General features: G+C 32.0%; 1 protein-coding gene across 3 annotated transcripts in view; it reads left to right on the forward strand.

Moving 5' to 3' along the window:
- The window catches only part of LOC145268701 (trafficking protein particle complex subunit 8-like), a 194,679-nt gene extending 181,646 nt beyond the window's left edge, over positions 1-13,033 (forward strand). For 2 of the 3 annotated variants that reach the window (XM_080124237.1, XM_080124236.1), the window contains exons 15-18: positions 3,354-3,548; positions 5,630-5,778; positions 7,490-7,564; positions 12,643-13,033. In XM_080124237.1, the coding sequence (XP_079980363.1) occupies positions 3,354-3,548; positions 5,630-5,778; positions 7,490-7,564; positions 12,643-13,014 (791 nt within the window). In that variant the 3' untranslated portion in view covers positions 13,015-13,033. The remainder of the gene's footprint in view (positions 1-3,353; positions 3,549-5,629; positions 5,779-7,489; positions 7,565-12,642) is intronic. The other variant, XM_080124238.1, reaches the window with a different exon arrangement.
- The last annotated feature ends 804 nt before the right edge of the window (positions 13,034-13,837 follow it).

Consider the following 13,837-nt stretch of genomic DNA (forward strand, 5'->3'; position numbering starts at 1 on the left):
GGAAATTAGTGATGGTGTTTTCTGCTAGACGGGTGTTTCTTGTGAAAGTTTGGCGAGGCGGGGGGGCCATAGATTAGAGCTCAGCCGAGCACTTGCCATGAAAATAACGATAAAGCAGAGACAAACTCGCAGCATCACTTCTGTGAAATAGAGGTTGCAGGGAAAAAAGAACATCCCCTACGAGGCTACGAAGTCTATTTTGAACTTTATTAAGACAGGATAAGTCCTTTCCAGCAGCTCCTGCCCAAATGTGGCAACAGTACTCCATCTTAGGACATACCTGGCTCTTATATAGATAGAGAATTGCATCAGCAGTGAGATATCTACTGGATCGATAGAAGGATCCCACCATTTTTCCAGCAGCCTTGGCAACAGATTTAATGTATGTGTTCCATTTACGATCAGGAGTGAAGGTCAAGCCCAGAAGCTTGTCAAAACATGAGGCCTCCACAAGACGAGAGCCATTCATTTCAATTGATGCCAGATGGGGATCAGAGCGTTGATGATGTAAAGATAAAAGCTTGGTTTTAGATGCATTAAAAGTAACAAGCCACCTCTTTCCCCATTGTACCACTTGCTCAAGATAAGAGGAGAGAGAATCTGAGAACTTGGTCGTTTACGGTCTTAGATGTGCTGCCAATGATAGTGTCATCAGCATAAATGTCTATGAATGATGTAAGGATATGATTTGGAAGATCATTAATCAGGAAGAGAGTTGGGCCCAGGATGGACCCCTGAGGGACTCCAGCATTAATACTGAGAGCTTCTTCGATAGGTTCATAAGACTAGTGGTTGATGGGCTTCTGCCCATCAACCACTAGTCTTATGAACCTATCAGAGAGAAATGATTTAATAATTGAGAAGACATTTCCAGCTATAGCGTAGCTGGAGATCTTGTGAAGTAAACTTTTATGCCATACTCTATCAAATGCCTTTGATATGTCAAGAGCAATTGCTCTAGAAAGATAGCCTCCGTCGAGAGATTCGCTAATCCTATGAGATATAACTATAAGCACATCTGCTGTAGATCTAGCAGAACGGAAACCATATTGAGTGTCACTAAGAATGTTATTTTTGCTGAGATGGTTGATTACTTCTCTATTTAACACAGATTCCAGCAACTTACTCATGACGCACGGGAGACTTATTGGCCTGTACTGAGAGGGAGATGAGCGATCACCTGAATTCTTAAATACAGGGCATACTGATGAGATTTTCCAGGGTGATGGGAAGCAATTCTCCTTAAGACAGCATTTAAACAGTTTTGTAAGGATGGGCGCTAGTTCTGGTTGAAGTCTTTTGAGTACTATAATTGGAATACCATCATGGCCGCTTACTTTACTGGAATCAAGGTTCTTGATTAGCTTGGCAACATCACGTACAGATATTTGTATATCACATAGCGTGTTTTCTGATACAGGAGGAAATATTGGAGGTTGGCGGCCTTGGTTGCAAAGGGTAGAATTAGCTGCAAAGTTCTTGACAAAGAGTTTGGTTTTGTCTGATGCTGACGAGATTACCTCAGGTCCATTGATAATAGTTGGGATAGAGCACACGCTTGTGTTCAGGATCCTGTTTTCTATTTACCAAAACTGGTGGGAACCAAGCCGCTGCTCAGCTACTTTGGACTTGACAGACTTAGCATACAACTCTCTTGCGTTTTTTATCACTGTTTTACAGTGGTTGCAGGCAGTCCTGAAAGTGGTTTTAATCTCAGTACATCCATTACGTTGGAAACAATGGAAAAAGTGATTTCTGTGCGCAATGGCAGCAGCACCTTCTGGAGAGAACCATGGCAAAGTTTTTCTATCTTCACTACTGGGCTCCGTAATGGAACATGAAACGACCAACCATAACCAATTGAGACCTCTGTTCTTCCTTCTTTTGTGAAACCACAGAACAACATTTTATATTTTTACAATATAAATCTATTTCAGCTGTCTCAAATGGTCTTTACAAAGAGTCTGCATTACGTGTCTACATGCTTGTTTTTTACAGCCTCGCTTCCTGGCTTGGAGCACGTCTGTTTACTTCTGTGACCAAACTCAAACTCTCCTCCTTTCTCTAACCTTCTTGACCTCAGTTCCGTTATGTCATCATTCAAAAAGCATGCATATCTCATCTCAACGTGTGACCTTTCCACATATGCTTGCCCAAGGTCATTTTGTTTATTTAACCTAGCTAATTTTTGTAAACATCCTCAGCTAAAACCCATTGCTACACGTTATTCTATAAACAATAAATAACTCCCAATATAAACTATTTTAACAATATCACTGGATAGATAGATTATGTTTTTTTGCGTGCTTGTCTAGGGTTAATGATAAAACTAATAAAAGTGGGAAAAAAAAAAAGGATAATTTGAAAAAGAAATTTTATTACACAAAAAAAAGACAAAGTAGAAAGAATGAATTGCTAGTAATTTTTTTTTTTTTTTACAATCATATCAGGGCGAGGGGAATATCTCTGTTTTCTAGTTTATCTCCTTTTTGATTAAAGTAATTATTTTTATAGTAATGGTTTGAGATATAAATGCTTTTTGGTCAAATATAATTCAGAAAAATCTATATTTACTTTACATATTTACTTTAGTTATTGATGAAAGATACTTTTTCTTTTTATCTTGTTGCCCTGTTTTTTGTTTTTTAATGACTCTAATTTGCTTGTGATTTCTTCGGTCGGAGTCATAAGTTGTGGTCGCCTATGTTCTACTTTTTGAAAATCTCCAGAGCTGCTAAAAAAAAAACGTTTTACATTCAAATTTATAAGTAATACTTTTTATATTATTTTATATAATTTTTTATTTTTTAATTAATTTATTATATTTTATATTGTTATATAATATTTTAAGTATTTTTATTTTGTTATTGTTAATTATATTTATAATTATTTTTATTATATGTTATTTGGATAATTAATATTATCATTTGTTTAAGAAATCATACTAACTTCATATCGTAAAAGGAAAATACAAGATAAATAGATAGAATGACAGACAGATCGATAGTTAATTTCACTTTTAACCATGTTATTATCCAACACATGACTGAAGACCACAATCACTGGAGAAGAGCTGTAAAGGTATCCGCAGCAAAACCTGTCGATCCAGGATAGGCCTGCATAATTACAGTAGATGCTGCAATTTGCTAGTGGATTAATCTGAGGTGCTGAACTCCATTGTCTCCTGAGACTGATGCCAACAATAGTTAGGATAGATAGAAAAAAATTTTGCATTTATTCATTTAGATACGTCATTATTTCTCATGTTGAAAATAAAATATATTTTGATGTTGAATGAATATCTTGTCAGCATCTGTTTGTTTTATTTATTTTATATATTTTTTTGCGTGTAGATTTAGGAAAGACATGCGTTGTTGGTGTGAATTTTGAACAAGATGAAGATGATAATATTCAATGGCATGAACTTGAAAAACTTCTCGTCTTGTCAACTTGTAACGGAGGCAGTTTGCCACAGAATTTCCGGCCAACTTTACATTGTTTCACAGATCGTACAGACAATAAATACAACCCGGTTGGCTTTGTTGGAGGTAAGTTGTTCTTTTTTTTTCTGTTTTTCTATTTTGATATTTTCTTTCTAACAAAAAAATTTTTTTTAATTTATTTGATTTTTTTTACATTGTTTATTTTTTACATCGTTTATTTTTTTACATTATTTTTTTTACATTATTTTTTTTACATTATTTTTTTACATTATTTTTTTACATTATTTATTTTTTACATTATTTTTTTACATTATTTTTTTACATTATTTTTTTTACATTATTTTTTTTACATTATTTTTTTTACATTATTTATTTTTTACATTATTTTTTTACATTATTTTTTTACATTATTTTTTTACATTATTTTTTTACATTATTTTTTTACATTATTTTTTTACATTATTTTTTTACATTATTTTTTTACATCATTTTTTTACATCATTTTTTTACATCATTTTTTTACATCATTTTTTTACATCATTTTTTTACATCATTTTTTTACATCATTTTTTTACATCATTTTTTTTACATTATTTTTTTTACATTATTTTTTTTACATTATTTTTTTTATATTATTTTTTTATATTATTTTTTTACATTATTTTTTTTACATTATTTTTTTTATATTATTTTTTTACATTATTTTTTTTTTACATTTCTTTTTGTACATTTATTTTTTCATTGTTTATTTTTTAGTTTTTTTTTCATTGTTTATTTTTGACAGTGTTTTTTCATTGATTTTTTTAGATTTGTACATTGTTTTTTACATTTTTTTTTACATTTTTATATTCTACTTTATATTTTTTACATTTAAAAATATGCATTAAAATTGATATTTTTAAATTCATATTTTTTAGCTTGTTTATATTTCAATTTATATATACTTTTACTTATAGTTTTTAATATGTTTTACATTAATTTTTTGACATTAAAAAAACATTTTACATTAAATTTATTATGGTTTTTATATTTACTTTCATATTTTTTTACATTTTAATTTTAAATGTAAAATTTTTTTACATTCTAGATTTTAATTATATATATACTAGCAAAAGTACCCATCGTTGACTGGGTTCAAAAACAGCCTACAGAAAATGGACTCTGATTCATGAAAGTATGATAGGTTATGAAAAGGAAGGGTTGTAAATTTGGGTTCCTTTGGTGGTATCTAAACTAAAGCAAAATATGATGAAAGTAAAAATAAAATAGATAAACCCCATAATTTATTATACCATACCTGTTCACAATGAAACACTTATCACAATATTCTGTGGATCTATATTAAAAAACCCTGTTAATCTTTATGACATATTTCCATTCTATGGAGGTCAGGCACGAACAAACACCCAATAATTTTATTATACCATATTTCTTCAAACTGAAACATAATTATCAAAGTATACTTACACAGATAGATATGAAAAGTCTTTATTAAAGTTTGTGCCTATATCCATTCTATGGAGGCCAGGCGCGAACGCAGACCCCATAATTTTATTATACCATCCCTATTTAAGTTAAAACATACTTATCAAAGTATTCTTATGTACATCTGTATCAAAAACACTTGTAAACATTTTATTTTTTTAATTTTTTATTTCCATACTTTGTGGACCAAGCGCGAACACAGACCCCACAATTTTTATGAACCACTGTTCTCCCAGATCAAACATACCCATTCCTGTGTCTCGATATATCTTCTATCATTATATATAATCAGTTTTTTTAATATACTCAACCATATAGGAGTCTATTCATGACCAGACACACACATATTATGGAGATATATATATATATATATATATATATATATATATAAAATAATTTTATATATATAAAATAATTTTACACACACACAGACATTCATCTTTACATTATATATATATATATATATATATATATATATATATATATATATAATATAATTTTGAAAAACATGTGGAATTGTATAATGAAAAATTATTGTAAAAAATAATTTAAGAAATTATGTGAAAAAATATTTTTGAAAGATTTTTTTTTTTTAAATAAAGCTTTCATGTTTATTTTCAGTTTTTTAAAATTATTTTCAAAAATATATTTTCAATTGCTTTTGCGATTCATTATTTGTCACAAAAAAATATTCTTTGCAGAAAAAGTGAGTGTAGAAGTTCATCTTGTCAATCCATTAAAGATAACATTGGTCTTGACCGATGTGGCGTTGTTATGGACATTCCTACCACATGGAGCCAACAGTAAGGAACGGTCACCACTTATTAGTAATGAAGTTGTTACTGTAAAGGTAAGAAATTAATATACTTAGTTTATATAGCGTGGAACGATAAAAGTGTCACCCTAAAAAAAAAACAATACTACTGCTTTCTTTTAAAACTTTTATTGAAAAAAATCAATTCAGGTAACGTGATTATGTAGTAGAGCTGATATCCATTCAATGTAGCCACCTTCAGCCTCAGAGTTCTGGAACTGGAAGCATGCCTTTTCTACAAGTGTTGAAGTTTGGCAGATACTCGGCAATCAGGCTAGTTTTGGTGTTGTGGGAGGTCATGTTGGTGATGTTCGTGACGTATGGCCAAACAAAGTGGTCCAGTGGATTCAGGTCGGAGGAGGAAGTGGGGATCTAGTGAAAAAAAGGTACAAAGTTGTAGCGTTCTTTCTGAAGCCAAGCCTGGATCTCTTTGGACTTGTGGGCCGGCAGAGTCCTGCTGCCACACCCAAGGTCTGCCAGCGGCCACCTGATTGCACCAAGGGATCACCGCACTATTCAGCACATTCAGGCACACTTTGGTGTTGACTTAAAAGCTGACTTCAAAGATGTGAGATGGCATGATGTGGCCCTCACTTGAAACCACATTAAAGACCATAACTGTGGCCGGAAACTTTGTTTTCATCACCGTGGGCACGTCCCTGTTATTCATGGCAATCTAGTGATGCATTTTGAGGGTGCTTGGATTGGTAGAGAGCATGAGTTGTACAGCGGCGCATCTCCGATCTCTCTCGTTGAACATTGTCATTTTCAGACATGAGAGAAGGCTCCTATCCTTTTTAGGATTTGAACACAATTGGCCAACTAGTAGATGGTCTGCAACCAAAAAAGAAAACTGATTTTCATTAAACGGAAATGAAATCATGTCGTCTTTTCTAGGGTGACAATTTTATTGTTTCACCCTATGTATGATATATATATATATATGTATGATATATATATATATATGTATGATATATATATATATATATGTATGATATATATATATGATATATGTATGATATATATATGATATATATATATGTATGATATATATATGATATATATATATGTATGATATATATATGATATATGTATGATATATATATGATATATGTATGATATATATATATATCATAATTTAGGAATTTAAAATTTGTGATTTGAAAAGGCTAAATTTCAAATATAGAAATTGTATTGTATGCAAGACAAAGAATACAGTATAGTAAAATATATTTCCTTAACCCATGAGTTTTCGATGTTTATACATCTCGGAGGAAAAATATTATAAACGGTTTGCACCTAATTTGCTAAAGGTAATAAACATAGAAAATTAAATGTTTTTAAAGTTTTTAAATCATTTTAGCTACATTGAATAAGGGAACCTGGATATTGATGCAGTAAAAAAATGATATTGAACATCAAATCGAAATGGAAGCTCTGTGAAAATATGTATATATTGGATTGTTACTAGCTCCCTTGGATTTATTACAATACGCGTTGGATCTTTTTACCTGCCGAATACCAAGAACTTCCATTACAGGATTTAGCATACACTTTTGATTTGAAGTTCAATATCCTTTTTTTTTTCTTTTTTTTTTTTGACGAGCACTTGCCATGAATTACATATATATTACAGGTCCCGCTATTAGCGATTATTTCTATTGTGAACGAAGTAAAAAAAAAAAAAAAAAGTTGGAATCACACAACACTTCAAGTGAACTGTTATCAATTATTTCTTCTATTGTAGAACAAACTGGCTGATGAAATTATTCACACACAAGTTTTAGAAGAAGTTAATTTAACAGGAAATGCAGAAGTGCCCGTAAGTATAAAGAGTTTTGCTTTTTCTTTCTTTAATTTTTCACTCCATGGTAGATTTGCTGGTGTGAGTTGAATGTCAAGATGGAAGACATCCATTTTATTTCGTCAACCGTTTAAGTAGCTATCTAACAGATATGGCATGAACTGTATAAGAAAAGGAAGTCGTCAAGCGGCCATTTTCTTTCTAGGCCGCTGTATCTTCACATTACTCTCAATGAGATGCGAGAGTTTATGTTGGTGGGTTTTATTGGATACAGTCACATGCTATTCATGTTATGGAAATTTTAAACTGATGCAATTGTGTCAAAGATGGATCACACTCTAATCTCCACTTTGTGACAAAACAGACATGCATACATCCAAGGCAATGGCTTACATTTAATGCTACTAAGTCAAAGCTCCTTTCCTTCAAAAAGTAAAAGAAACCTTTCAAACCACTGATCCAATTTGTAGTGGAATGCAACCATAGTTATATTTAATGCTACTAAAACGAAGCCCATTTCCTTTAAAATAAAAGAAACCTTTCAAACCACTGATCTAATTTGTCGTGGAATGCAACCATAGTTACATTTAATGCTACTAAGTCAAAGCTCCTTTCCTTTAAAATAAACCTTTCAAACCACTGATCCAGTTTGTTGTGGAATGCAACCATAGTTACATTTAATGCTACTAAGTCAAAGCTCCTTTCCTTTAAAATAAACCTTTCAAACCACTGATCCAGTTTGTTGTGGAATGCAACCATAGTTACATTTAATGCTACTGAAATAAAGCTCCTTTCTTTGAAAAATGAAAAGAAACCTTTGAAACCACTGATCCAATTTATGTGGAATACAACCATAGTTACATTTAATGCTACTAAAACAAAGCTCCTTTCCTTGAAAAATGAAAAGAAACCTTTGAAACCACTGATCCAATTTATGTGGAATGCAACCATAGTTACATTTAATGCTACTAAAACAAAGCTCCTTTCTTTGAAAAATGAAAAGAAACCTTTGAAACCACTGATCCAATTTATGTGGAATGCAACCATAGTTACATTTAATGCTACTAAAACCAAGCTCCTTTCCTTGAAAAATGAAAAGAAACCTTTGAAACCACTGATCCAATTTATGTGGAATGCAACCATAGTTACATTTAATGCTACTAAAACAAAGCTCCTTTCCTTGAAAAATGAAAAGAAACCTTTGAAACCACTGATCCAATTTATGTGGAATGCAACCATAGTTACATTTAATGCTACTAAAACAAAGCACCTTTCCTTGAAAAATGAAAAGAAACCTTTGAAACCACTGATCCAATTTATGTGGAATGCAACCATAGTTACATTTAATGCTACTAAAACAAAGCTCCTTTCTTTGAAAAATGAAAAGAAACCTTTGAAACCACTGATCCAATTTATGTGGAATGCAACCATAGTTACATTTAATGCTACTAAAACAAAGCTCCTTTCCTTGAAAAATGAAAAGAAACCTTTGAAACCACTGATCCAATTTATGTGGAATGCAACCATAGTTACATTTAATGCTACTAAAACAAAGCTCCTTTCCTTGAAAAATGAAAAGAAACCTTTGACACCACTGATCCAATTTATGTGGAATGCAACCATAGTTACATTTAATGCTACTGAAATAAAGCTCCTTTCTTTGAAAAATGAAAAGAAACCTTTGAAACCACTGATCCAATTTATGTGGAATGCAACCATAGTTACATTTAATGCTACTAAAACAAAGCTCCTTTCCTTGAAAAATGAAAAGAAACCTTTGAAACCACTGATCCAATTTATGTGGAATGCAACCATAGTTACATTTAATGCTACTAAAACAAAGCTCCTTTCCTTGAAAAATGAAAAGAAACCTTTGAAACCACTGATCCAATTTATGTGGAATGCAACCATAGTTACATTTAATGCTACTAAAACAAAGCTCCTTTCCTTGAAAAATGAAAAGAAACCTTTGAAACCACTGATCCAATTTATGTGGAATGCAACCATAGTTACATTTAATGCTACTAAAACAAAGCTCCTTTCCTTGAAAAATGAAAAGAAACCTTTGAAACCACTGATCCAATTTATGTGGAATGCAACCATAGTTACATTTAATGCTACTAAAACAAAGCTCCTTTCCTTGAAAAATGAAAAGAAACCTTTGAAACCACTGATCCAATTTATGTGGAATGCAACCATAGTTACATTTAATGCTACTAAAACAAAGCTCCTTTCCTTGAAAAATGAAAAGAAACCTTTGAAACCACTGATCCAATTTATGTGGAATGCAACCATAGTTACATTTAATGCTACTAAAACAAAGCTCCTTTCCTTGAAAAATGAAAAGAAACCTTTGAAACCACTGATCCAATTTATGTGGAATGCAACCATAGTTACATTTAATGCTACTAAAACAAAGCTCCTTTCTTTGAAAAATGAAAAGAAACCTTTGAAACCACTGATCCAATTTATGTGGAATGCAACCATAGTTACATTTAATGCTACTAAAACAAAGCTCCTTTCCTTGAAAAATGAAAAGAAACCTTTGAAACCACTGATCCAATTTATGTGGAATGCAACCATAGTTACATTTAATGCTACTAAAACAAAGCTCCTTTCCTTGAAAAATGAAAAGAAACCTTTGAAACCACTGATTACCATGACTACCTGAGAGTCTGACTCTCAAACTCCTTGACCTAACATTCACAGGTAACGTGAGGTGGAATAAATATAAAGATACTGCCAAGACTAAATCTAAAAATCTGACACCTGCCAGTATCTCTGCAAAGCCATCACTCGCTCGTGTGTATTGTTTCCACATCTAGACTGGTGCACCAATCACTATCCTCTTCCTCTTAAACAAGGTCAAATAAAAAAGACCTGTTGCTACCAGATCAGGCTGTCTGAAGATATTGGCTGCCTGAGATGAATGGCCCTGTCGGTGGGGCATTAGAATACGCTGACTGCCCCCCTGCAGAGGGTAAAAGTCCCTCAATGGGGGTCCTGGATATGACCTTAAACTATGTCCAGTGGTGAGGCCCCAGCTTGTGGGCTTTGGGGAGTATGGAGCCACCCTTTAATTACCATTGCTCCCAGGTCCACTCTGACCCTGAGTGGTAGTACCTGTTAGGGTCCCAACTATGGGTTAAATAGAAACCGACGTTAAAACAACAAATATATTCGATTAAAAAAAATGTTTCTTCAAAATCTTTGGATTCGGCATTACATGACCCGAAAAGGGTTGATATGCCGTAAAACAAAAACAACCAACCAACCAGCCTGAGATGAAATGCACCTTTTTGTTTTTTGGCTTTTTGTTTTTTTACTTCCTTTTGCAAAAACATGTTCTGCAAAAAACAAAAACAACCCACTTCCCCCCCCCCTTTCTCCTTCTTCCCATTACACCTTTCTTTTACGATTTCCTCCACTTCCTGACTGGTTTCCTAACTTAAAATGTACCAAACATTGATATTGTAACCCTTTTCCCCTCTCCTATTGCAAAACTCATTCATGTTCTGCAAATCAGGGAATAAAAACAATAAAATTCACTATAAAACAACGAAACCAAACACTACAAACTAGCAATTGAAGATATAAAGAAGTCGAAGAATAAAAAACGTCTACAAAATAACTGGATGCAACGTGAATACTATTTCCAAAATAACTGGATTCAGCATTGAATAACCTGAAAGGGTTGATATGCTGTAAAACCAAACCAAACACAATGGATAAATATTTGAAGATATAAAGAATTTTAAGCATAAAATCTGTTTCCAAGATTAATAGATTCGGCATTAAATAACCCGAAAAGGGTTGATATGCCGTAAAACTAAACAACCAAACCAAAGAGTCTTTAATCTAATAGTCCCCCATACTGTGATTGGAAAAACTCAAAATTCACTTAAAAATGATTTTCTTTATAAAAATAAAATTACTTGATGAATTTCAGTTTTTTCCATCATAGGTATGTACATTTTTTTAAATTTATTTTTGTTTATTCACAAGGGGTGGGGATTCTGAACAAGCATCAAAATTATTAATGTTACAAAAGAGAAAAAAAAAAGGTGCATTTCAAATAAATGCATTTTAGATTTTTTTTTTTTAAATTATGTACTTGCATGACATGTTGAAATTTGTAAAAATTATTTTTAAAAAAATGATTGCGTAGTAAATTAAAATTTATCAAATTATAGAGTTTTATTGTATTTGATAATATTGAAAACAAAGGTGTTGTTTAGGATAGTTGACAAGTTGATGGTGAAAGTGCGCTGGTTAACCAATGGAAGATCTTAAGAATTTGGGATTAAATTGTTAGGTTAAAGTACAGAATAGTTATAAAATATTTTAAAATAGAAAATGGTGGACTGTTAATAGCCTTTTTTTTTTTTCTTTTTTTGTAAAATTGTTCAAATATATCTATTTTGTCATTTTTCGTCTTTTTTTTACTAATTTCAACATGACACATAAGTACGTAATTATGTTTTTACGTAAAATGATTTTTTTTTTTTTTTAAATTCTATTACATTGCATATGACCTCACACCCGCTCCCCTAAAAAAAAAAAAATGATAATCTACATTTCACTTCTGGCAGACCTGAACAAGCTTTCCTCCTGCTGTAAAATTATTATAATCGATAAGACTTCAATTTTTTTCCTAATATCAAAGTTATTTTGAAGCTTATTTAATGACTTTTAATGCGGGAGATATTAAATTTTTCTTTTATACCACAAAAATAGCTTAATAAGGAGAGTTTTGTTGATTGACTGAAAAGTGGGGTATCAATTTAATAGAACGTTATAATTTAAAAGTGATCCCTCCCATGTTAAGTCATTAAATAAAATTTTAAATCTTTTTTGCTATTAATGTTATCGACGATAATCCGCAGAAAAAATTAAAAAATGAGAAAAAAGAATTAATTTTACGGCAGGGGCAAAAGCTTGTTCGGGTCCGCCTTATTTTTTTGTGGTCTAAACTAGGCGGGTTTATAATACCTGCTTATAATAGATTGATTAAAATTAAATTTGAGTATGATTTGTTTTCCTTTATAAAAAAAAAATGTCATGCGTGCAATTTTTTTTTCTCTTTGTCCTCAAAGGTTGAGTTATCCTTGACCCCTCAACAAACTGGAGATTTGCGTATACTCGGTATTGCTTATAATCTTGGTACGAGTTCTCTTCAAGCACTCGGCAGTAACACGAATGCCACTATCATTGGCACAGATGGCAACCTAACAGGGACCCCTGTGACAACAACAACAACTACGGCAGTAGGGACAACACCCCCTGCTGCCTCGACACGTCCCAGCTACGTCAGCTCGATACATGTTCGAGGCAAACAGCGTTTGGAAGTGCAGGGTCCAAGGCTCAACAGTACGAAAGAAGAGAAAGTGAATAAAGTTTACGGACCTGATCGCAGGCTCGATCTGGTTATTAAGCCGCAAATGCCTCTTCTGAAGGTGAGTCGTTGACTTATACCCACTCCCCCCCACCCCACTTCATGTTGGCAAAATTCCTTGCCAAAGTTGGTACCTCTCATTTACTTGTTTTCTTTTTTGTTTAATCATCATTATCATCATCATGTCTGTTTTACATGCTAACATGTTTTAGATGTGACTAAACTAACAAAGTCTCCTGATTGGCACACATCTCTCCATACTGTCACTATCATCATCGTTATCGTTGGTTTTACATGTTTGTTGCTACCAGATCAGGCTGTCTGAAAATATCGGCTTCCTGACTGAAACCAAACATTGATGTTATTGTATTTTTTCTTTTTGCAAAACTCAATCATGTTCTGCAAAACATAAAACAAAAACAGTTTTCCTCTATGAAACAAGGAAAACTCAAATAAATATTTGAAGATATAAAGAGTTTGAAGTATACTAGGGCTTTACATTGCGAGTGATTTTTCAAAATGGCGACTAGAAATAAGGAAACGCTTACCTTTCGGCAATTGTATTTCTTTTACTTGACAATCTTCCAAAGCTCCCTAATGAATGAAAAATATCTTTTCAACTTTTTTTTTTTAATAAAACGAACAAAGTTAAATTATTTAAACAACAAATATTTAATAGAACAATATACTCTTTTTTTGAACGAAGGCTATTTAAAAAAAACGTGAAGGAATTAGAATGTTTATACCTTCAAGTTTCAACATAAAATTTGTTGTATATTTAGAATTACACTTATTTAAAAAAAAAAAAAAGCACAGAAAAATCTTTATGATGTACATACTGGTCACAGAACGAAGATGTCATATTCTAAAAATCATGTGGGTTTGGCTAGTAACTT

This window comes from Euprymna scolopes, chromosome 44, assembly GCF_053919585.1.
Source record: "Euprymna scolopes isolate OS-2025 chromosome 44, ASM5391958v1, whole genome shotgun sequence".
Classification (NCBI taxonomy): Eukaryota; Metazoa; Mollusca; class Cephalopoda; order Sepiida; family Sepiolidae; genus Euprymna; species Euprymna scolopes.